The sequence below is a fragment of the Mandrillus leucophaeus genome, unplaced genomic scaffold (genome assembly GCF_000951045.1).
Source record: "Mandrillus leucophaeus isolate KB7577 unplaced genomic scaffold, Mleu.le_1.0 Scaffold532, whole genome shotgun sequence".
NCBI lineage: Eukaryota > Metazoa > Chordata > Mammalia > Primates > Cercopithecidae > Mandrillus > Mandrillus leucophaeus.
In genome coordinates, this window is record NW_012105720.1 from 1652766 (window position 1) to 1673209 (window position 20444).

At 38.9% G+C, this 20444-nt stretch overlaps 1 protein-coding gene across 1 annotated transcript in view; it reads left to right on the plus strand.

Moving 5' to 3' along the window:
- Nucleotides 1–20444, plus strand: part of CCDC150 (coiled-coil domain containing 150) — a 92664-nt gene that overhangs the window by 1703 nt on the left and 70517 nt on the right. Inside the window, exons 2-5 of the mRNA XM_011997188.1 lie at nt 5340–5503; nt 15781–16001; nt 16103–16281; nt 17885–17953. Of these exons, the coding sequence (XP_011852578.1) occupies nt 5340–5503; nt 15781–16001; nt 16103–16281; nt 17885–17953 (633 nt within the window). The remainder of the gene's footprint in view (nt 1–5339; nt 5504–15780; nt 16002–16102; nt 16282–17884; nt 17954–20444) is intronic.

Here is a 20444-nt window from a genome sequence, read left to right on the forward strand (position 1 = left end):
GCCAAACCCACGTCATTATTGTGTGTGAACTCATCAGACTTTCTAACTTCAGGCCTTTGCACTTGCTGTTTCCGTCTTCTGGGCCTTTCTGCCCTCTGATATCTATATAGCAGGTCTTTGCTCAAATGTTATGAGGCTTTCTTTGACCACACTGCTTAAAATGAAAACCTGCCCTGAAGCCTCCATCCCACGTTCTTTCCTATTTCATTTTCCTCCTTTGCACTTATCACCAATAAACAGACTGTGTATTTTACTTACTGTCTGTCTTCTTCACTGGAATATAAGCTCCGCGAAGGCAGGGAGTTTTGTCGCGACTGCTCTACCCCGCCCACGCCCCGCGCCATTGCCTATAACAGTGTCTAGCTCTTGGTAAATGTTCAGGAAATGTTTGTTAGATGTGAGTGAATGAAGATAGTGTTACCATATTATTTTCCAGTGGTTGTGATAAACAACATTGACTCCCTGGACTGTTATTTTGGAACCAATGGCATATACTTGTATATGCTTTTGCCAGTGTGCACCTATTGCCGGGTGTAGGAATGGAGCCTGTGTCCACAGAAGCAAGTGTTCTCTTTTCAAAGTCATCTGGCTTTTACTAGTATATTACTTGTGACATGGGTCTTTTTCTTGCCGTGCTTTCCATAAGGTTACCTGCCTAGAAGCTCTTTGGAAATTTTCTCCCTAAACATTAAGACAGAATTCTATTAGTTTGATAATGATATGTGCATAGAAATTAGTTATGAATGAACTTTTTTAAAATTAAAAGTTTATATCTCAGTATTTTTATTGCTGTTACTATCAAGCATTAGGACTTAGGTTCAAGGCAGCAATCAGTATTTGCTCCTTTTCAAACACAACAAAGCACAGATATGTTAAAGCTGTTTTCTCTTTGCTAGAATGTCAGCCAGTAGAGGTAGATTCTTTTCATGTAAGACTGTTCTTCTTAGACTATGAGCCATAGAACTATGACTTATGAGGATCTGCCAAGTGGCCAATGGAGAGTGTGTGTGTATTTATGTGTGTATGGGTGTGGGTGGCATTTCTGCTATCCCTGCTTTGGGCCTACCAGATAGGGAGGACAAACAAGGGTATGAGCAACTGCAGTGAAAATGAGAATCTTTCTCTAACTTTAAGCCCCAACTTGGTAGATTAATTTACTGGATTGAAAGTTCTCATCTCATACTTTAACAGCCTCCCAGATACTTGGGGACTCTGCCTGGTGGCTTTAAGACTGTCTTCTTGCTACTCAGCCATCACTGCCCCCTCCCTTGCTTCCAAGGACTCTCCTGACCTTGGCATTATTTGGTTTTGTTTTTGTTTTCCCATGGTGGGAAGTGGAGGTGGTGGTTGGGAGGGAAGGTTTTCAGCTAACCCTGAGACTTGTTTTTATTTTTATTTTTTTAGAGACAGGGTCTTGCTTTGTCACCCAGGCTGGGGTGCAATGGCACAATCATAGCTCACTGCAGCCTCTACCTCCTGGGCTCAAGTGATCCTTGTGCCTCAGCCTCCCGAGTAGCTAGGGCTACAGGCACAGGCCACCATGCCCAGCTCATTTTTAAACATTTTTGGTAGAGAATAGGGTCTTGCCATGTGGGCCAGGCTGGTCTGGAACTCCCAGCCTCAAGTGATCCTCCCACATAGGCCTTTCAAAAATGCTGGGACTACAGGCATGAGCCACTGTGCCTGGCCATGAGATCTGTTTTTAGTAAATCCCCAAAGGCTAGATTGGCTTAATTTTTGCATCGGCAACTTTGATGACCTGAACAGGATTCTCAGCGATTGACTAAGAGGATATTTTAAGGACAACACCATGTATTTCACTCAAAAGCTTTGTCCCCTGCCTACCATCAATCAGTGTCCCAGTCACTTCAATCTCCCCCTTCTTAGGGTGAATTTTCTATAAACCTCCTGCCCCTCAGAGACTGGGGCAAGTTGGTTCCTCCTTTTTGAAAGTATATTTTCTCTATGGAAGCCTGAGAAGCTTCAGTGTAGAGCAGGGTCGGGTGGCACTGGGTGTGGATGCAAACCAAATTCCTACCACGACATGTTGGACCTTTTTTTTTAAAAACAAATGAAGCAACTTAAATGATTTGCCATTTTCTTTTCGTGGCTGAATGTACACATGTCCTGGAGAGTGAATGTAAGCATTTAATACAGATCATAGGTTCCTTAGGGAAATATCAACAAAACTAGACATTTGAACAATTACATGAAAAAATTTTAGTTGGGAATGTGCATCCTATTCAAACTGTGTGGAGGAGCTTCTCCATTTCCTATATATTTTTTTTCCAAAGATAGACTTTTGCAATATGCATATTAGTATTATGTGCTTGGCTTCTGATATAAATGAACATAGACAAGACTCTGTGTGTGTGTATATATATATATATATATATTTTTTTTTTTTTTTTTTGAGACTGAGTCTCGCTCTAGCGTCGCCCAGGCTGGAGTGCAGTGGCGCGATCCTGGCTCACTGCAAGCTCCGCCTCCTGGGTTCACGCCATTCTCCTGCCCCAGCCTCCCGAGTAGCTGGGACTACAGGCGCCCACCACCGCACTCGGCTCATTTTTTGTATTTTTAGTAGAGACGGGGTTTCACCGTGGTCTCGATCTCCTGACCTTGTGATCCGCCCGCCTCGGCCTCCCAAAGTGCTGGGATTACAGGCGTGAGCCACCGCACCCGGCCAAGACTATATTATAACCGGCTACCTGGGCCTAATAAATTGCCACAGAAATCGTTCTCCCTCCCCCGCTCTGGCACTGCTTGTCATTTTTACTTCTTCCTTCTACTTGTTTTTCCACCAGCTAATGCCTGGGCCTACCGTATGTAGAAGAAAGTGACTAAAACAAAAAAAAAAAAGTTTTTAATCTCACATTAGCAGAGTTTGAAGATTACTGGTTTTGCCCAAATGTCATGTTAGTCTGAGGTGCTCTGTCTTTTCCTTGTGTTTATCAGACCCTGGTGATCCTTGGCTCTTTGTTTGTATTTGAGAGTGAGGTGCTGCATGCCTGACTGATAGAACGCTCTGGGAATTGTAAGGGGGTAGGAAAAGACAGGTGCCATCTTTTCTCTCCTTTTTATTTAGAAAAACAAAAGTCTGCCTAGGAGCCCTTTTGCAAACTTCTGCCCAAAGTCTCTTTGGCCAGAATATTCACATGAGTGTGCCCGCTGAGGCAAGGCTGGGGTCATGAGCTTTTCTGCTTCTTTTGGAGAGAGGACAAAGGAGCTGTGTCTGCACACACCCCATTAGCCAACCTTTCCCTACTTTTTCTCCCCACCTTTGGCCTGATTTATCTCTAGGTCAGTAGCTGGACAGCAGGTGACAGAAAATAGAATGGAGGTGTTTCTCCATTGTTACCCCTCCATTTTTTCCCCATCCAGTGCTGTTGGTGGGTCCCCCAATTCCAGCCCTGGTTTATGGCAGCTGATTCAGCCCTATGGGCTTACTCAGAGGCTCTTCCTTTTACTACTTGAGGAATACTATACTGGCTCATGTGGTAACATTACCAGGAGTCTCCACATCTGTTTTTTTTTCCCCAGAAATGTAGATGAACCCTACTTTGAATCTTTGTATGTCCAGAGACTGCATCAATATCTGCATGTCTTTGTCTTTCCTTCAGGAATGAACTGAAAAAAAAAGAAAGTTAGTTAATAGAAGGGAGCTTCTTTCACCCCATGTCGTTAAGCTGACTTAACAGCAGATCTAAAGAATGCAAAAAGCTTGTGTCAAAAAATGGGTTGTTTCACAGTAGGGCATGAAAGAAAAATTCTGGTCAGAAACACCATAATAAGAGTAAAAAGAAAAACAGGCTGGGTGTGATGGCTCATGCCTGTAATGCCAGCACTTTGGGAGACTGAGGCTGGCGGATTACTTGAGGTCAGGAGTTTGAGACCAGCCTGGCCAACATGGTGAAACCCCATCTCTACTAAGAAAAAAAAAAAAAAAAAAAAAATTAGCTGGGCCTGGTGGCACACACCTGTAGTCTCAGCTACCCGGGAGGCGGAGGTAGGAGGATTGCTTGAACTCAGGAGGTGGAGGTTGCAGTGAGCCGAGATTGCTCCATTTCAGTCCAGCTTAGGTGACAGAGCAAGACTCCGCCTCAAAAAAGAAAAAAATAGAAAGGCTATTTTCTGGGACCTGTGGGAAGAAGATAGAAAGTGAATTGGAGAGCTATTTCAGGATGAAGAAACATCCTCAGCAGGTATAGCAAGCTCAGCCCCACCATGATTCTTGCTCCCACCAGTCCTCCCACTTCATGAGTTCTTGCCGTGGGTCCTGGGACCACCTTCAGCAACTTGAACATGAGGTGGACCCCCCTTTCACTTCCAGGAAGGTGAGGGTCAGGGAGATACCTGATTACATAGGAAGTGGCAACAAGGTGTATTCCTGATATTCCAAGTTGGACCCTTGTGAACACATTCCCATACGAACACAATCACTAGAAATGGCTGAGGTTTACAACATGATTAGTAGAGAAATGTCTGTACAGGATGGAGTGTCAGGAAAATGTTTTTAAAGTTTTCATCAATTACTTTGTCATTGAACACGATTCATTTACACGTTGGGACCACATATAAGCTAATTCTGCTTCTGTCACTAATATCTTGAAAGAGTATTCTCACTATTATTTTCATTGGGTTTTGGGGAAGGAGCCTGTGGAAATTTGATGTCAATAGCTGTAGAAAGGTCTTTGCTTTTGCTTGAAGTTAAGGTTGCATGTTATTTTTTAAAATGTTGCTTCAATGTAGGATACATAGTTGGTAAATCATTTATTTTATGACAACTGTACAGAGGTTCAAGTATAGAATGTTTTTCAAGAAGGTTGAATGGTAATAATGTTACGATGAAAATGGCTAATAATAAAAGCCATTCCCTCAGCAAGTCATAGGTCCTCGTGTGTGACTAATAGTGGCAAATAGAATAGACTAAATTATGATGAAATAAACTACTCAACAATCTTAATGGCTTGCAACAACATAGATTTATTGTATATCATGACATGCACACTGTATATCATGAATGGGTTGTGGGTCTGTTTGATGTCATCGTAACCTTGGGACCCTAGTGCATGGAGAAAGTCCTGCCTGGGATGTTACTCATCTCATGGGGGAGGGAAAAGAGAGAGATGGTGAAGAACAAGCTGGCTCATAACTTCCACCTACATTTAATTGACCAAAGCGGAACACATGACCATTCCTGAGTTCAACAGGACAGTGATGCCTAATCCTGGCACAGGAATGGCAGTGACTATTTTTGAACAATAATATTAACAATAATATTATTAATGTTCAAACTATTTTTGAACAATACCATGCTAAGATTGTGACTGTATTCTTAGGTACATATGGAAACTACAGTGTCCAGACCGGTCCTTTCTCCAACCCACATCAACGCTACAGCTTCTGAAACATTCACAGTACTTCAGCAAAGGATGAGAATAGTTGAGGAACAGACCAGTTCACTGAGGGATGACCTAATAATGTTGGATTTTGCTGAAAAAAGGTAACAAAAATGAACTAGATCTCTGTAGGTTAAAGAATTTTGCTTCACTGCTTATTAAGTCACAGTAGTTTGGCAGATGAGATGGATACTTGCAAAAGAACTGAGAAATAATTTTCATTTGAGCATTACTTAGAAAACATTTACAAAATGAAGAGTTGTCATTCTGTGGTAGAGCTAGAGCTACTATCACTTCTTTCCTAAACAGATACTTAAAATGTGTTAATTAGGTATACAAACTTCGGTATTCTGTTCGCTTGATTAAAAACAAATGTAATTTTTCATGTAATAAAAAAAGATTGGTTATTTTAAAATAAAAAGAGACATATTAAGTTTAAAAGCTAGAATGTTGCTTCATGCCATTAATTTGGTCATTTTCTTCTCCCATATTTATCGTAAATTAAAAGAGGTTTTTGAAGTCTTTAAAAATTTTATGATTTAGAATGAGATACTCAAAAAAATTGTTTTTTCCCCTAGTGCCTCTAAAGAAGTAATTAAAAGTTGGATTATCAATGGCCTGCAGAATCTGTGGGCTTAAGCAGCCAATTTAGAATTTACTGGTGTGATTTTTTAAAAATTACATATATATTTCCTGAGTGTCTCTCATGAAAGGTATCAAATTAGTATAGTGGGTATTGCACCCATGGAATAAATAACCCTTTATTCACAATATAGTAGGTATAGAACCCATGGAATAAATAACCCTTTAGCAGTTAAAGATTAAATTTGGTTCAAATGTTGAGTGTGTTGGTAACACAATAGGAATATTTATTATGAATTTAAAAATTTTCTAAAGACATGAATATATTGCCTCCATGCAGACTTTAATAATTAGTTCACTGTAATAGAATTAACATTTAACATTTTTATGCATATAAAATATACATATATGCATACATATTTTATATGCATGTATTATGTATCTAATTATCACACCTTAAATATTTAACATATTTTTATTTATTTTTTATTATACTTTAAGTTCTAGGGTACATGTGCACAACATGCAGGTTTGTTACATATGTGTACATGTGCCATGTTGGTGTGCTGCACCCATTAACTCGTCATTTACATTAGGTATATCTCCTGTCTCTTATACACATCTAGATGTGTATAAGAGACAGATGGTATGTTCTTCCATTTGTTTGTGTCCTCTTTTATTTCACTGAACAGTGGTTTGTAGTTCTCCTTGAAGAGGTTCTTCACCTCCCTTGTAAGTTTGATTCCTAGGTATTTTATTCTCTTTGAAGCTCTTGTGAATGGGAGTTCATTAATGCTTTGGCTCTCTGTTTGTCTGCTATTGGTATATAAGAATGCTTGTGATGTTTGCACATTGATTTTGTATCTTGAGTCTTTGCTGAAGTTGCTTATCAGCTTAAGGAGATTTTGGACTGAGACGATGGTGTTTTCTAAATATACAGTCATGTCATCTGCAAACAGGGACAATTTGACATACTTAATTATGTACCTAATTATCACACCTTAAATATTTACCATGTTTTATGTATCACTTGTTTCTACATAACAAGAAAAGGTTTATGAAAAATCCATATTAAAATAAACAACAATTAAAAAGTCAGTGGTCCTCATTTATCCCACATTCGCCTCATCTTTACCTAATAACAAGAATATATTTAAAATTGGAATGGTTAATAAATGCTTGTTAACTAAAGAGTCTATTCTTTTTTCTTTTTTTATATTTTATTTTTAATTGACAAATAATTGTATATATTTATGGGGTAAAATGTAATGCTATGATGCATGCATACATTGTAGAATTATTGAATCAGGCTAATTAACATATCCATCACCTCACGTACTTATTTCCTTGTGGCAAAAAGATTTAAAATTACTCTTTTAAGAATTTTGAAATATGCAATACATTATTATTAATTATAGTCAATGTACTTTGCAGTGGGTCGCTAGAACTTATACCTCCTCTTAAACTGGAGCTTTGTACTCTGATGAACAATCTCTTCTTTCCCTGTCTACCTCCTCACCTTTACCCAGCCTTTGTTAACTACTATTGTACATTCTACTTCTGTGAGTTTGACTTTTTAAGATTTACATATAAGTCAAATCATGCATATTTGTTTTTCCATGCCTGGCTTATTTCCCAATTGATGGGCATTTAGGTTGTTTCTATATCTTGGCTATTGTGAATAGTGCTACAGTGAACACAGGAGTGCATATATCCCTTTAACATACTGATTTCAATTCCTTAGGATGTGTACCCAGAAGTGGGATTGCTGGATCCTATGGCAGTTCTGTTTTTAGTGTTTTGGGGAGCCTCCATACTCTTCTCCAAAATGGCTATACTAATTTACATTCCCATCAACTGCGTACAGGGGATTCCCTTTTCTCAGTACCCTTGCCAACTTGTTAGCGTTCATCTTTTTTATAATAGCCATTCTAACAGGTGTGAGGTTTTCTCGTCGTGGTTTTAATTTGTATTTCCCTGATGATTTGTGATGCTGAGTATTTTTTTTAATGTATCTGTTGGCCATTTGTATGTCTTCATTTGAGGAATGTCTATTTTGGATTTTTGCCCATGTTTAAAAAATAAGGTTGTTTTCTTATTATTGAGTAGTTTGAGTTTCTTGTATATTTTGAATATTAGTCGTTTATCAGATGTATGATTTGCAAATATCTTCTCCCAATCTGTGAGTTGTCTCTTCATTCTGTTGATTGTTTCCATTGCTGCGCAGAAGCCTTTTAGTTTGATGCATTCCTATTTGTCTATTTTTGCTTTTGTTGCCTGTGCTTTGGGAGTCATATCCAAGAAATCATTGCTGAGAACAATGTCAAAGAGGTTTTCCCTTATGTTTTCTTCTAGTAGTTTTAGTTTCAGGTCTTACGTTTTACATTTGTCTTTAATCCATTCTAAGTTGATTCTAGTATATGGGGTGAAATAAGGGCCCAATTTCATTCTTCTATATATGGATAGCCAGTTTTCCTAGTACTTGATTGAAGAGACTGTCCTTTCCCCATTGTGTATTCTTGGCACCTCTGTTGAAAATCAATTGACCATAAATGCATAGGTTTATTTCTGGGCTGCCTATCATATTTCGTTGAGATATGTGTTGTTATGTAGAAATGTTTAGATATACAAATACTTACCATTGTTTTACATTTGCCTACAGTATTCAGTACAGTAACATGCTATACTGGTTTATTGCCCAGAAGATATAGCCTAGGTATGGAGTGGGCTATAGCATCTATGTTTGTGTAAATATACTCTATGATGTTTGTACAATGACAAAATCACCTAACATCACATATCTCAGAATGTATCCTTGTCATTACATAACTCATTACTGTATTTGTGTCATCCTCAATTTCTTTCATCAGCCTTTTAGAGTTTTCATTGTACAGATCTTTCACCTCCTTTGTTAAACTTATTCCTCAGTATTTTTTTTTTGATGCTCTTGTAAATGGGATTATTTTCTTAATTTCTTTTTCAGATTTCATTGTTAGTGGATAGAAATGCTACTGATTTTTTGTATGTTGATTTTGTATCCTGCAACTTTACTGAATTCATTTATTGTAATTGTTTTTTGGTAGAGTCTATAGGGTTTTCTGTACATAAGATTTTGTATGTCTTCAACAAAAAGAGACAATTTCACTTCTTCCTTTCCTGTTTGGATTTCTTTTATTTCTTTTTCTTTTCTAATTGCTTTGGCTAGGACTTAAAACAGTACCTTGAATAGAAGTGGTAAGAATGGTCATCCTTATCTCAGTCCTGATCAGAAGCTTTCAACTTCTCACCATTGAGCATGATGTTAGCTGTAGGCTTATCATATATGGCCTTTATTATGTTGAGGTACATTCCTTCTATACCTTTGATGTTGAGAGTTTTTATTATGAAACTATTGAATTTTGTTAAATGCTTTCTCTGCATCTATTGAGATGATTATATAATTTTTATCCTTCATTCTATTAATACAGCAGATCACATTTATTGATTTGCACATGTTGAACTGTTGTAGCATCTCAGGGATGAATCTCACTTCATCGTGGTGAATGATCCTTTTACTGTACTGTGGAATATGGTTTGGTAGTGTTTTTTTTTGTTTGTTTTTTGTTTTGTTTGTTTTTGAGACTAAGTCTTGCTGTGTCCCCCAGGTTGGAGTGCAGTGGTGCAGTCTTGGCTCACTGCAACCTCTGCCTCCCAGGTTCAAGCAATTCTCCTGCCTCAGCCTCCTGAGGATCTGGGATTACAGGCACGTGCCACCACGCCTGGCTAATTTTTGTATTTTCAATAAATACGGGGTTTCCCCATGTTGGTTAGGCTTGTCTCAAACTCCTGGTCTCGTGATCTGCCCACCTCGGCCTCCCACAGTGCTGGGATTACAGGCGTGAACCACTGTACCAGCCACTGATGTTTTTATTGATAATTTTTGCATCTGTGTTCAGGAATATTTACCTGTAATTTTCTTTTCTTTTAGTGTCTTTGTCTGCCTTTAATTTCAGGGTAATGCTGACCTTGTAAAATGAATTTGATGTATTCCCTCCTCTTCAATTTTTTGACAGCTTGAAAAGAATTGGTATTCTGCATTAAATGTTTGGTAGAAATTCATAGTGATGCCGTCTGGTACTGGGTTTTTATTTGATAGGAGGAAACTTTTTATTACTGATTCAATCTTCTTACTCTTTATTGGCCTGTTCAGATTTTCAGTTTCTTCATTATTCAGTCTTGGTAAGTTACATGTTTCTAGGAATTTATCCATTTCTTCTAGGTTTTCCAGTGTGTTCTTGTTTTGCTGTGTGGTTATTCTGAGGATTGCAAAAAAACACAATAGGCTATTTTAAAGTGATAACAATTTAATTTTTACTGCATGCCCGAACTCCACACTTTCACTCTCCCTGCTCCCACTATTTATGTTCTTAATGTCACAAATTACATGTGTTTATAATGCGTATCTCTTAGCAAATTATTGTAGCTATAGTTGTTTTTATTAGTTTTGTCTTTTAACCTGTATACGAGAGATATAATTGATCAATAACCTGCTATTACAGCATTAGAGTGATTTGAATTTGACAGGTCTTTACTAGTGGTTTTTATGCTTTGTTTTTCCTTCAGCTTGAAGAACTTTCTTTAGCTTTTCTTGTAAGGTAGTGGCAATAAACTCCTTCACCTTTTGTTTGTCTGAGAAAGTCTTTATTGCTCCTTTGTTTTTGAAAGATAGCATTGCTGAGTATAGTATTATTGGCTGACAGTTTTATTTTTCTATCGGGATTTTGACTATATATTCCACTTTCTTCTTGCCTACTAGGTTTCTGTTGAAAACTTCATTGATAGTCTAATATGGGTTCTCTTGTATGTAACAAGCTACTTTTCCCTTGATGCTTTTAAAAATCTTTGTCTTTAACTTTTGACAGTCTGATGATAATGTGTCTGCGTTGGTCCATTCTGCATTGCTATAAAGGAATACTTGAGACTGGGTAATTTATAAAGAAAAGAGATGTATTTGGTTCATAGTTCTGCAGGCTGTAAAAACATAGTGCCAGCGACTACTCAACTTCTGTTGAGGCCTCAGGAAGCTTACAATCATGGTGGAAGGCAAAGGCGGAGTAGGTGAGTCACATGGTGAGAGAGGGAGGGAGAGAGAGGAGGAGGTGCCAGGCCCCTTTAAACAACCAGTGTGAACTAACAGAGTGAGAAGTCACTCATTACCATGGGAAGGGCACCAAGCCATTCATGAGGGATCTGCCCCCATGACCTAACAGCTCCCACCAGGCCCTACCTTCAACAATGGAGATCACATTTCAACATGAGATTTGGAGGGGACAGACATCCAAACTATGTCATTCCACCCTTGGCCCCCAAATCTCATGTTCTTCTCACACTGCAAAATATAATCATCCCTTCTCAATAGTACCCTAAAGGCTTAACTTATTCCAGCATTAATTCAAAAGTTCCAAATCTAAATTCCAAAGTCTCATCTGAGACTCAAGGCAAGTTCTTTCCACCTATGAACCTGTAAGACAAAATGAAAGTTATTTACTTCCAAGATATAATGTGGTACAAACATGGGGTAAACGTTCCCATTCCGAAAGGAAGAAATTGGCTAAAAGAAAGGAACAGTGGGTCCCACAGTTTAAAGCTCCAAAACAATCTTTGACTGTGTCCCATATCCTGGGCATACTGGTATGCCAGATGGGCTAGCAAAGCCTTGAGCAGCTCTGCCCCTCTGGCTTTGCAGGTTGCAGCCCCCGTGGCTGCTCTCAAGGGTTGAAGTTGAGTACCTGTGGCTTTTACAGGCTCAGGGTGAAAGCTGCCAGTGGCTCTGCCCTTCTAGGGTCTGGAGGGTGGGTTCATTCCCACAGCTCCCCTGAGCAGTGCCCTCAGGTGGGCCATTTGTGGGGACTCCAGTCCCATATTTCCCTTCAGTGCTGCCCTAATAGAAGCCTGTTGCAGGAGCAGAGCCTTTGCAGGGAGCTTCTGCATGGGCACCCACACTTTCTCATACATCCTCTGAAATCCAGGTGGAAGCTGCCAGACCTCCTTCATTCTTGCATTCCGCATGCCTGCAAGCTTAGCACCACATGGAAACTACAAAGGCTTATGGCCTATGTCCTCTGAAGCAGTGGCCTGAGCTGTATTTGGGGCCCTTTAAGCCCTGGTGAGAGCTGGAACAGCTAGGATGTGGGGAGCACTCCTGAGGTGGTACAGGGCAGTGACACCCAGTCCCCAAAACCATTCTTTCATCCTAGGCCTCTGGGCCTGTGATGAGAGGGGCTGCTTCAAAGATTTCTGAAATGCTTTCAGAGCCTTTTTCCCATTGCGTTGGCTAATAGCATCTGGCTTCCTTTTAGTCATCCTAATCTCTCTAGCAAATGGTTGCTCCATAGGCCACTTGAATTCCTTTCCTGAAAATGTTCTTTTGTTCTCCACCACATGGCTAGGCTGTAAATTTTCCAAATTTTTATATTGTGCTTCAATTTTCAGTATAAGTTTCAACCTTAAGTCATTTCTTTGCTCCTGTATCTAATTGTAGACTGTTAAAAGCAGCCACGTCACTTCTGGAGCGTTTTACTGCTTACAAATTTCTTCTGCTTGATACGCTAGGACATCACTCTTAAATTCAGACTTCCACAGATCCCTAAGGGCATGGACACACTGCAGCCAAGTTCTTTGCTAGGGTGTCACATGGGTCACCTTTACTCTATTTTCCAGTAACTTCCTCATTTTCATCTGAGACCTCATCAGCCTGTCCTCTGTCTATATTTCTATCATCTGAGACCTCAGCAGCGTGTCCTCTGTCTATATTTCTGTTGGCATTTTCATCACAACCACTTAAGTCTCTGAGAAGTTCTGCTTTCCCTCGTTTTCCTGTTTTCTTCTGAGCCCTCCAAACTCTTCAAATCTGCCCATTACCCGGTTCCAAAGCTGCTTTTACATTTTCAAGTACCTTTATAGCAATGCCTCACTATTTGTTTCCAACTTTCTGTGTTAATCTATTTTGTGTTGCTTATAAAGGAATACTTAAGGCTGGGTAATTTATAAAGAAAAGACATATATTTGGCTTATAGTTCTGCAGGCTAAAAAGCATGGCACCAGCATCTGTTTACCTTCTGATGAGGGCCTCAGGAAGCTTATAATCATGGTGGAAGGCCAGAGGGGAGCAGGCGAGTCACATGGTGAGAGAGGAAGTGAGAAAAAGAGGATGAGATGCCAGGCTCCTTTAGATAGCCAGCTCTTCTGTGAACAAAAAGTGAGAACTCACTCACTGCCAAGCCATTCATGAGTGAGCTGCCCCATGATGCAGATAGCTCCCACTAGGCCCTACCTCCAGCAATGGGGATCACATTTCAACATGAGATTCGGAGGGAACAAACATCCAAACTATATAAGTGTCTGAGTATGGGACTGTGGAACTCTGAATTTATCTTATTTGTTGTCCTTTGGGTTTCTTGGATCTGGATTTCTATGTCCTTCCCCAGGCTCGGTAAGTTTTTTGTTATTATTTCTTCGAATATGTTTTCTATTCCTTTCACTTTTCCTTCTGCAATTTTGATAATGGGCATATTGTTCTGTTGATGGTATCTCATAAATTCCATAAGCTATCTTCACTCCTTTTCATTTTTTTTTCTTTCTGCTCCTCACATTGGATGATTATCAGTGACCTGTCATCAGGTTTACTTATTCACTTCCACTTGATATAGTCTGCCATTGAACCCCTCTATTGAATTTTTTCAGTTCTCTTACTGTATTCTTCAGCTATATGATTTGTTGGGTATTTTTTTATACTTTCTTACTGTCTTTTGAAATTCTGTTTGTTCTTGCATTATTCTCCTGACCTTGGCGAGCATCTTTATGACCATTATTTTGAATTGCCTCTTGGAAAAACCACATATCTCCATTTCAGTAGGATTGGTTTCTGGAGATTTGTCTTATTCTTTTATTTGGAACATATTTTCCTATTTCTTCATTTTTTAAAAAAACTTTCTGTGTTGGTTTCTGTACATTAAGTAAGACAGTAACCTCTCCCAGTCTTGTCAAACTGGCCCTAATGTAGGAGATCTTACCAATTCGTACAGCCAGAAATTATAATGTGTCTCTCAAATCTCTGTGTTTGTACAACCTGATATCTCTGTTTTTGGTGGCCCCAGAAGATTAAGATATGCCGAGTCTTGTTAGTACCATGAGAGCGGTAAGACAGAAGCCACGCTCTCTAGATGCAGCTGAAAATGTTAGAGTGTTAGATGCATGTTCCAGTTCCTTCTATCCTCAGGGTGAAGCTGAGAGCAGGTATTTATCCCTTACTGCACTAAAGCAGGCATTATCTATCTGCACTAAGGCAGGCATTTATCTCTCTCTGCTGTAAGCCAGGGAGAAGCTCTGTGGCAAATACCTGTACTACTGTCATTCAGACTACATCCTCTGAGGGTATGGGCACTGGGAGTGGGCCCGTTGTATGTCTACCTTTTTGTTTTCTGTGGTCTAGAGAGACTTGGAAACACACAGCCAAATCAGCTTCCAGAGCTGGGTGGCTAAGGGGGTAGTCCTTGTATGAGAACTGTAGAAGTTATGTCACTTGATGAGTGGACAAACTACTTTTAGGAAGCCTCTATAGACTTGGAGTTATTGCTAGGGCAAGCTAGGGGAGAAGTCTTGGCAAGTACCAAGCTCTCATTTAGGCTGCCAGAGGTGTATTGTTTGCCTGCCCCGTTAATTCCCTGATGCAAGTTAGTTAGAAGCCAGACCATCAAGTATTCACTGGGAGAATGTACAGAGAAATCCTTTTTAGTGAAAAACAGAACTGTGTGTTTCAGCAGTTTCTCCGCACTGCTTCCAAGAGGTGTAGTCCCTGGAACTGCTTGCACTCCTGTTTAAAACCACCTCTTAGTATTGTGATTTGGGAAGATTCTCATATGAGACTCCTGTATTCCTAATCCTTTCTGTCCCTAGAGCTACAAGGTTTAAAATGCAGTCCCTCAAGTAGAAGTCATAAAAGTTGGGGCGCTTGATGCATGGAAAAAGTTTTTCCAGGAGGAATTGGTAGACTGTAGTTATTGACTGAGTGAGCCAGGGGAATAGGCTTGGGGGCTGCCAAACTCCTGTTTAGGCTGCCACAGGTTATGTTTGTCAGCCCAGTTAATTCCCTGATGCAGGCTTGTGTGAAACTCAACTGGTAACAGCAGCAGTTGACAGAGTACATTGGCAAACTCCTTCCAGGCAGAAACTGGGAGCTTTGAGTTGCAGGCCCTTCTCTATCCTGATCCTTGGGGATGAACCCTCTGTAAGTGCCTACACATCCATGTATAATCACCTCTTTGTTCTGTGGTCTAGGGAGACTCGGGTATGCCTAACCACTTCTGCTCATAGAGGCAGGTGAATTAAGAGCCATACTGTGGGGAATCTTAGAGTTAGGGTGCTAAATATGAGGTCCAAACCCTTCTCTCCTCAGGGAGAGAATACGTGTTGGGGATACCTTCTTAATTGGATGGCACAGTGCCTGGGGTGAGGTTTGGACCTGAGTCTGCCTCAGCTTTTCCTACCTAGTCAATGTGGATATTTTCTCAGTTACCAGATACAGAAGAGTCTCTCAACTTGTTTCTGACTTTCCCTCAGAGGGAATTGATCTGTGTCAATTAATCAATTCTCGGAGGGAATTGATTAGCATGTCCCTACGTGGAGGGAGAGTCAGAAGCCCACCATGTTGGTGGGCTCCAATTATTATTCTTATTGGAAATGTTACATTGACTCAGTTTTGGGCATTACTGTAGTAGAAATTGCATTGCATAATATTGTTATTTTGGGATCTTTGTCCCAGAGGCTATTTGGAGGCTCCAAACTGTTTAGAAGACCTGGACAGCCAGAAAGTCATTAGTCCTATCCAAAATGAAGCAATTTGTGGAGGAAAAACAGATATTTTATGGAAGAACTGTGAGTTTCTGGTAAATCGAATGTGTCGTCTTGAAAGCCTCATTCAGTCCTTGAAGATGAACATCTTCCGGCTGCAAACTGAAAAGGATTTGAATCCTCAGAAAACAGGTATAGAGATAAGAATCATCAGAAATGTCCTGTGTAGGTGCTTGATTTTCTTTACTGACCTTCTTTCTGCTGCTTGATGCCCCTCTTGTGCTCTCTGGTAGCTTTTCTGAAAGATCGACTGAATACAGTACAGGAAGAGCATTCTAAGGACCTGAAGTTGTTGCATCTTGAAGTTATGAATTTGCGCCAGCAACTGAGAGCTGTAAAAGAGGAAGAAGACAAGGCACAAGATGAGGTGCAAAGGTTGACTGCCACTCTGGAGATTGCCTCGCAAACAAAGGTTTGAGTCTAAGAGTTCTGAAGTGTAAACACACTGTTAGGTGTTAGCTGGAGGAGGCAGCAGACCTATGACACTGACTTTTAAAAATAGGTGATGTCGATATGAGGATTCTTGGCATTTGACATTTGGCATGTTGATTTAAGGATTCTTGGCCTATTAGATTTGCACTGTACAACCCTTACCCCATACAAGTGATTGTGTGGGTCTAGAGGTATGAGATGGAGCCTGTGCTCTTCAGGAACTCATATGCTAGTTGGGAGAACAAGCCACAGCATGAAAAATTAAAAAAGGAAAAAATAAGTATAGAAAGTGTTACAGAACAGTATAGTATAGGACAAAAAGTGAATATTGCCGAGTAAGGGCTTTGTGTTCAGCCATGTTTGAGAGGGTGAGGATGCCCTATCTGGAATAGATTAGGCAGGCTTCAGGGAAGGGATAGGACCTTTAGAAGCAAAATGTAGGGGTGAGGACATTTCAAGGAGCACACGCAGAGGCAGCAAAGAATAAGGGCTACTTGGAAAAGAAACTAACAGTGTTGTTCTCCCTTCATGGGCTAGGCAATGTAATAGATGTTCAATGTGTTATTTTATTTAATCTTGGCAAAATCTTGGGTGAATAGGATATTATTGTCCCCGTTTTTTAGCAATGATAGTACTGGGTCCCTGGGCTAAGTCACTTGTCCAAGATCACACATACCTGTTGTCTTCTTGTTACCCAGGTTTGAACCTGGGTCTTTCTACTGGGTACAGCTAGGAGAAATATATAAACTAGCCTTACAAGAGTGAGGATTTGTTTGTGGGAAATAAGTTGGATATTAGCTAGCAATGACATTATAGAGCATCTGAAAATCAGGAATAATTAGTAGCTGGGGTTGATCCTATGGGGAGTGATTAAGATTTTTGATATGCAAGTGACATAATGAAAACAGGAAAACAAATTTAGCAATATATAGGGAGAGAAATTGGAGGCAGGGAAACCAATTAGGAATCCATAGCATTATTTGAGGCGCGAGCCAAATTAGGTCTGATCTAGGGTTGTGGCATTTTGAAAGGAAAGAGGAATGTTCTGTAAAAAAAAAAGATATGCTAGAATATGGTGCTGGGAAGGACTGAAGGCAGTAAAGAAGGCAAAGATGGTTCTGAGGTTTTACATCTGAGATTGTGGTGCCATTTATCTTAATAAAAAAGAGAATAAGTAGGGAAAGCTGTGTTTTTCATCCTCTGCTTGTAAGCACGAATAATATTTGAAGCTGGAAAAAATAGAATTCTTTAAAAAATTAAGAATATATCCTGTAAGTAAAATGTCTGTCAGTTACCAGATTGACCTCTAATTATTGAATTTTATATAGGAGGTGGGTGCAATTAATCACTGTTTATGATATAAAAGAGGAAATTATAGAAATCATGTATCAGAGTAATAGCTTTCCTGTTAAATAACTCATGGTAATAATTACTTCAGACTTATAACAAAGAGTATTTATAACCATATTAAAAATAGCATTTATAGGTTGCCAGAAAAAAACCTGATTTGATCTGATATACCGATAGACAATTTCTTCCTGTCATTTCAGATTATTTAGAATCTTTTCTCCTTCTACTTTTAGAAGAATGCAGCCATTGTTGAAGAGGAACTGAAGACCACAAAACGTAAAATGAACCTTAAAATTCAAGAGGTAAGACAAAAAGATGGAGGGTGGAGGAGGTGTTGGAATTGCAGGGGGAAATCAAGACAGCAGAAAGAGAGAATGAAAAGAAACCTTTGAAGAAGAAAATATGTGACTATGTAGTAGGAAGACTTTAAAAATATGCCACATTGAATTCAAGTGAAAGTGCCTGCCCTTACATGACATTAAGACTTCCTTTTACCTCAATACTGGCATGAAACTAGAAATAAAAAATAAATGCTTTGTGAGCCAGAAAGGAATAGTTACCACTTGTGGCTGCCCATATACTATAGTTAAGTGGACACTTTCATGCAAAGGCCTTTTAAAGTTGTATTTAAAATAAAAAACTATTAATAAGTCTGTTCATCTAATTTTACCTTAAACTTTCATTTCAGCTTGTTTTTAGTAGATAGCAGATTGGGAAATATGAAGTAGGTGGCTGCTAAAAGCTGTTGGACTAAAAATTTGCAGCTGAAAACAGTGGAAGAATCAGTAGAATTACTAACTCAATATACTCTGGCAGTGGCCTGAAACCTCAATATTCCCTGACATAATAGTATTAATAATTGATGTTCAAATCAAATGGGTCAAATTATATTTAAAAGATTCTGTTAATACAAAATAGAGAAGTAGACATACTTTTTAGAAAAATTCTTATGCAAAATTATTTTTACGATTATACATTTTAGTACTTAGGTGGTAAGCATAGGTATTTGGAAAATTGTATTATATTAAGTACTTTATTTGCCAGTAATTACTGATAAAAGCTTGATTGTTCATAGAATGTATTAAGTTTATTTTTAAGGTATTTTAATAGACCATTTTTAGGGCAGTTTTAGGTTCACAGAAAAATTATGCAGAAAACACAGAGTCCTGTATACCCCTCTCTACACTCCCGCAGTTTCGCTATTATTAACATCTTGATTTAGTATGGTACTTTTGTAACATTTGATGAGCCAATATTGAGCCATCATTTAGTGAAATATGTTAAGATTCACTATTCATCATGTTGTAAAGTTGTATGGGTTTGACAAATGCATAACACCATATATTTATCATTACAGGATCACACAGAATAGTTGCACTGCCCTAAAAATGTCCTGTGCTTCACCTACCCCTCCCTCCTCATGTCTTCTCCTGAGCCCCTGACAACCACTGATCTTTTTATTGTCTCTCTAGTTCTGTTATTGTTGGAATCATACAGTATGTATGTAGTCTTTTTGTACTGGCTTCTTTTATAGCATATGGGCTTAAAGTTCCTTCATGTTTTTTCATGATTCAGTAACTCATTTCTTTATATAGCTGAACAATATTCTATTGTATGTACCGCAATTTGTTTATCCATTCACCTATTGAAGGACATATTGGTTGCTTCCAGTTTTTGGCAATTATGAATAAAGCTGCTATAAACATTGTGTGCAGGTTCTTACATAGACATAAGTTCCCCACTCATTTGGGCAAATATAATACCTAGGAATGCAATTGCTGGATCATCTGGTAAGCCTACGTTTAGCTTTGTATGAAGCTGTTAACCTGTCTTACAAAATGACTGTATCGTTTGCATGCCCATCAGCAAGGAATAAGGGTTATGGTTGCTGCACATCCTCACCAGAATTTGGTCTTGTCAGTGTTTTGAATTTTTGCCATTCCAGTGGGTGTGTAGTGGTATCTTGTTTTGATTTTCAATCCCTAATGATGAAATGACATTGAGAATCATCTCATGTGCTTATTTGCCATCTGTATATCTCCTTTGGTGAGTTATCTGTTAGACTCCTACCCCATTTTGTAACTGGGTTATTTCTTATTGTTGTGTTTTAAGAGTTCTTTGTATATTTTGTATACCAGTCCTTTATCAAAGTTGTGTTATGCAGTTATTTTCCCCTACTCTGTAGCTTATCTTTTTATGCTCTTAGCTGTCTTTCACAGAGCAGGAACTTTTAATTTTAACGAAGTCCAGTATATCAATTTTTTTCTTTCATGGATCGTAATTTTAGAATTGTATCTAAAAAGTCTACAAACCCAAGTCTCTAAGGTTTTCTCTTGTGTCATCTTCTAAGAGATTTTATAGGTTTTCATTTTACATTTAGGTCTTTAATCTATTTTGAGCTAATTTTTATGAAAGGTATGAGATCTGTATCTAGATGAATTTCTTCTTGGCATGTGGATGTCCAGTGTTTCCAGCACCATTTGTTGAAAAGACAATCCTTTCTCCTTTGGATTGCCATTTAACATTATTTTTTACTGGGAAAATCTTATTCTTAATTTTTGGTTCTATGGTAAAGTCTTGAATTTTGATTAAGCTCTGTCAAAGACTTGCAAAAGTGCTATAATAGTCAAACATGGGCATTCTGAGGGTATGTGAAAAAGAAAGGGTGTATTAGTTTGCTGGGCTGCCATAACAGAGTCCTAAAGACTTGGTAGTATAAACAGAAATTTATTTGTTGAAGTTCTGGAGGCTTGAAGTCCAAGATCGAGTTGTTAGCAGATTTGGTTTCCCCTG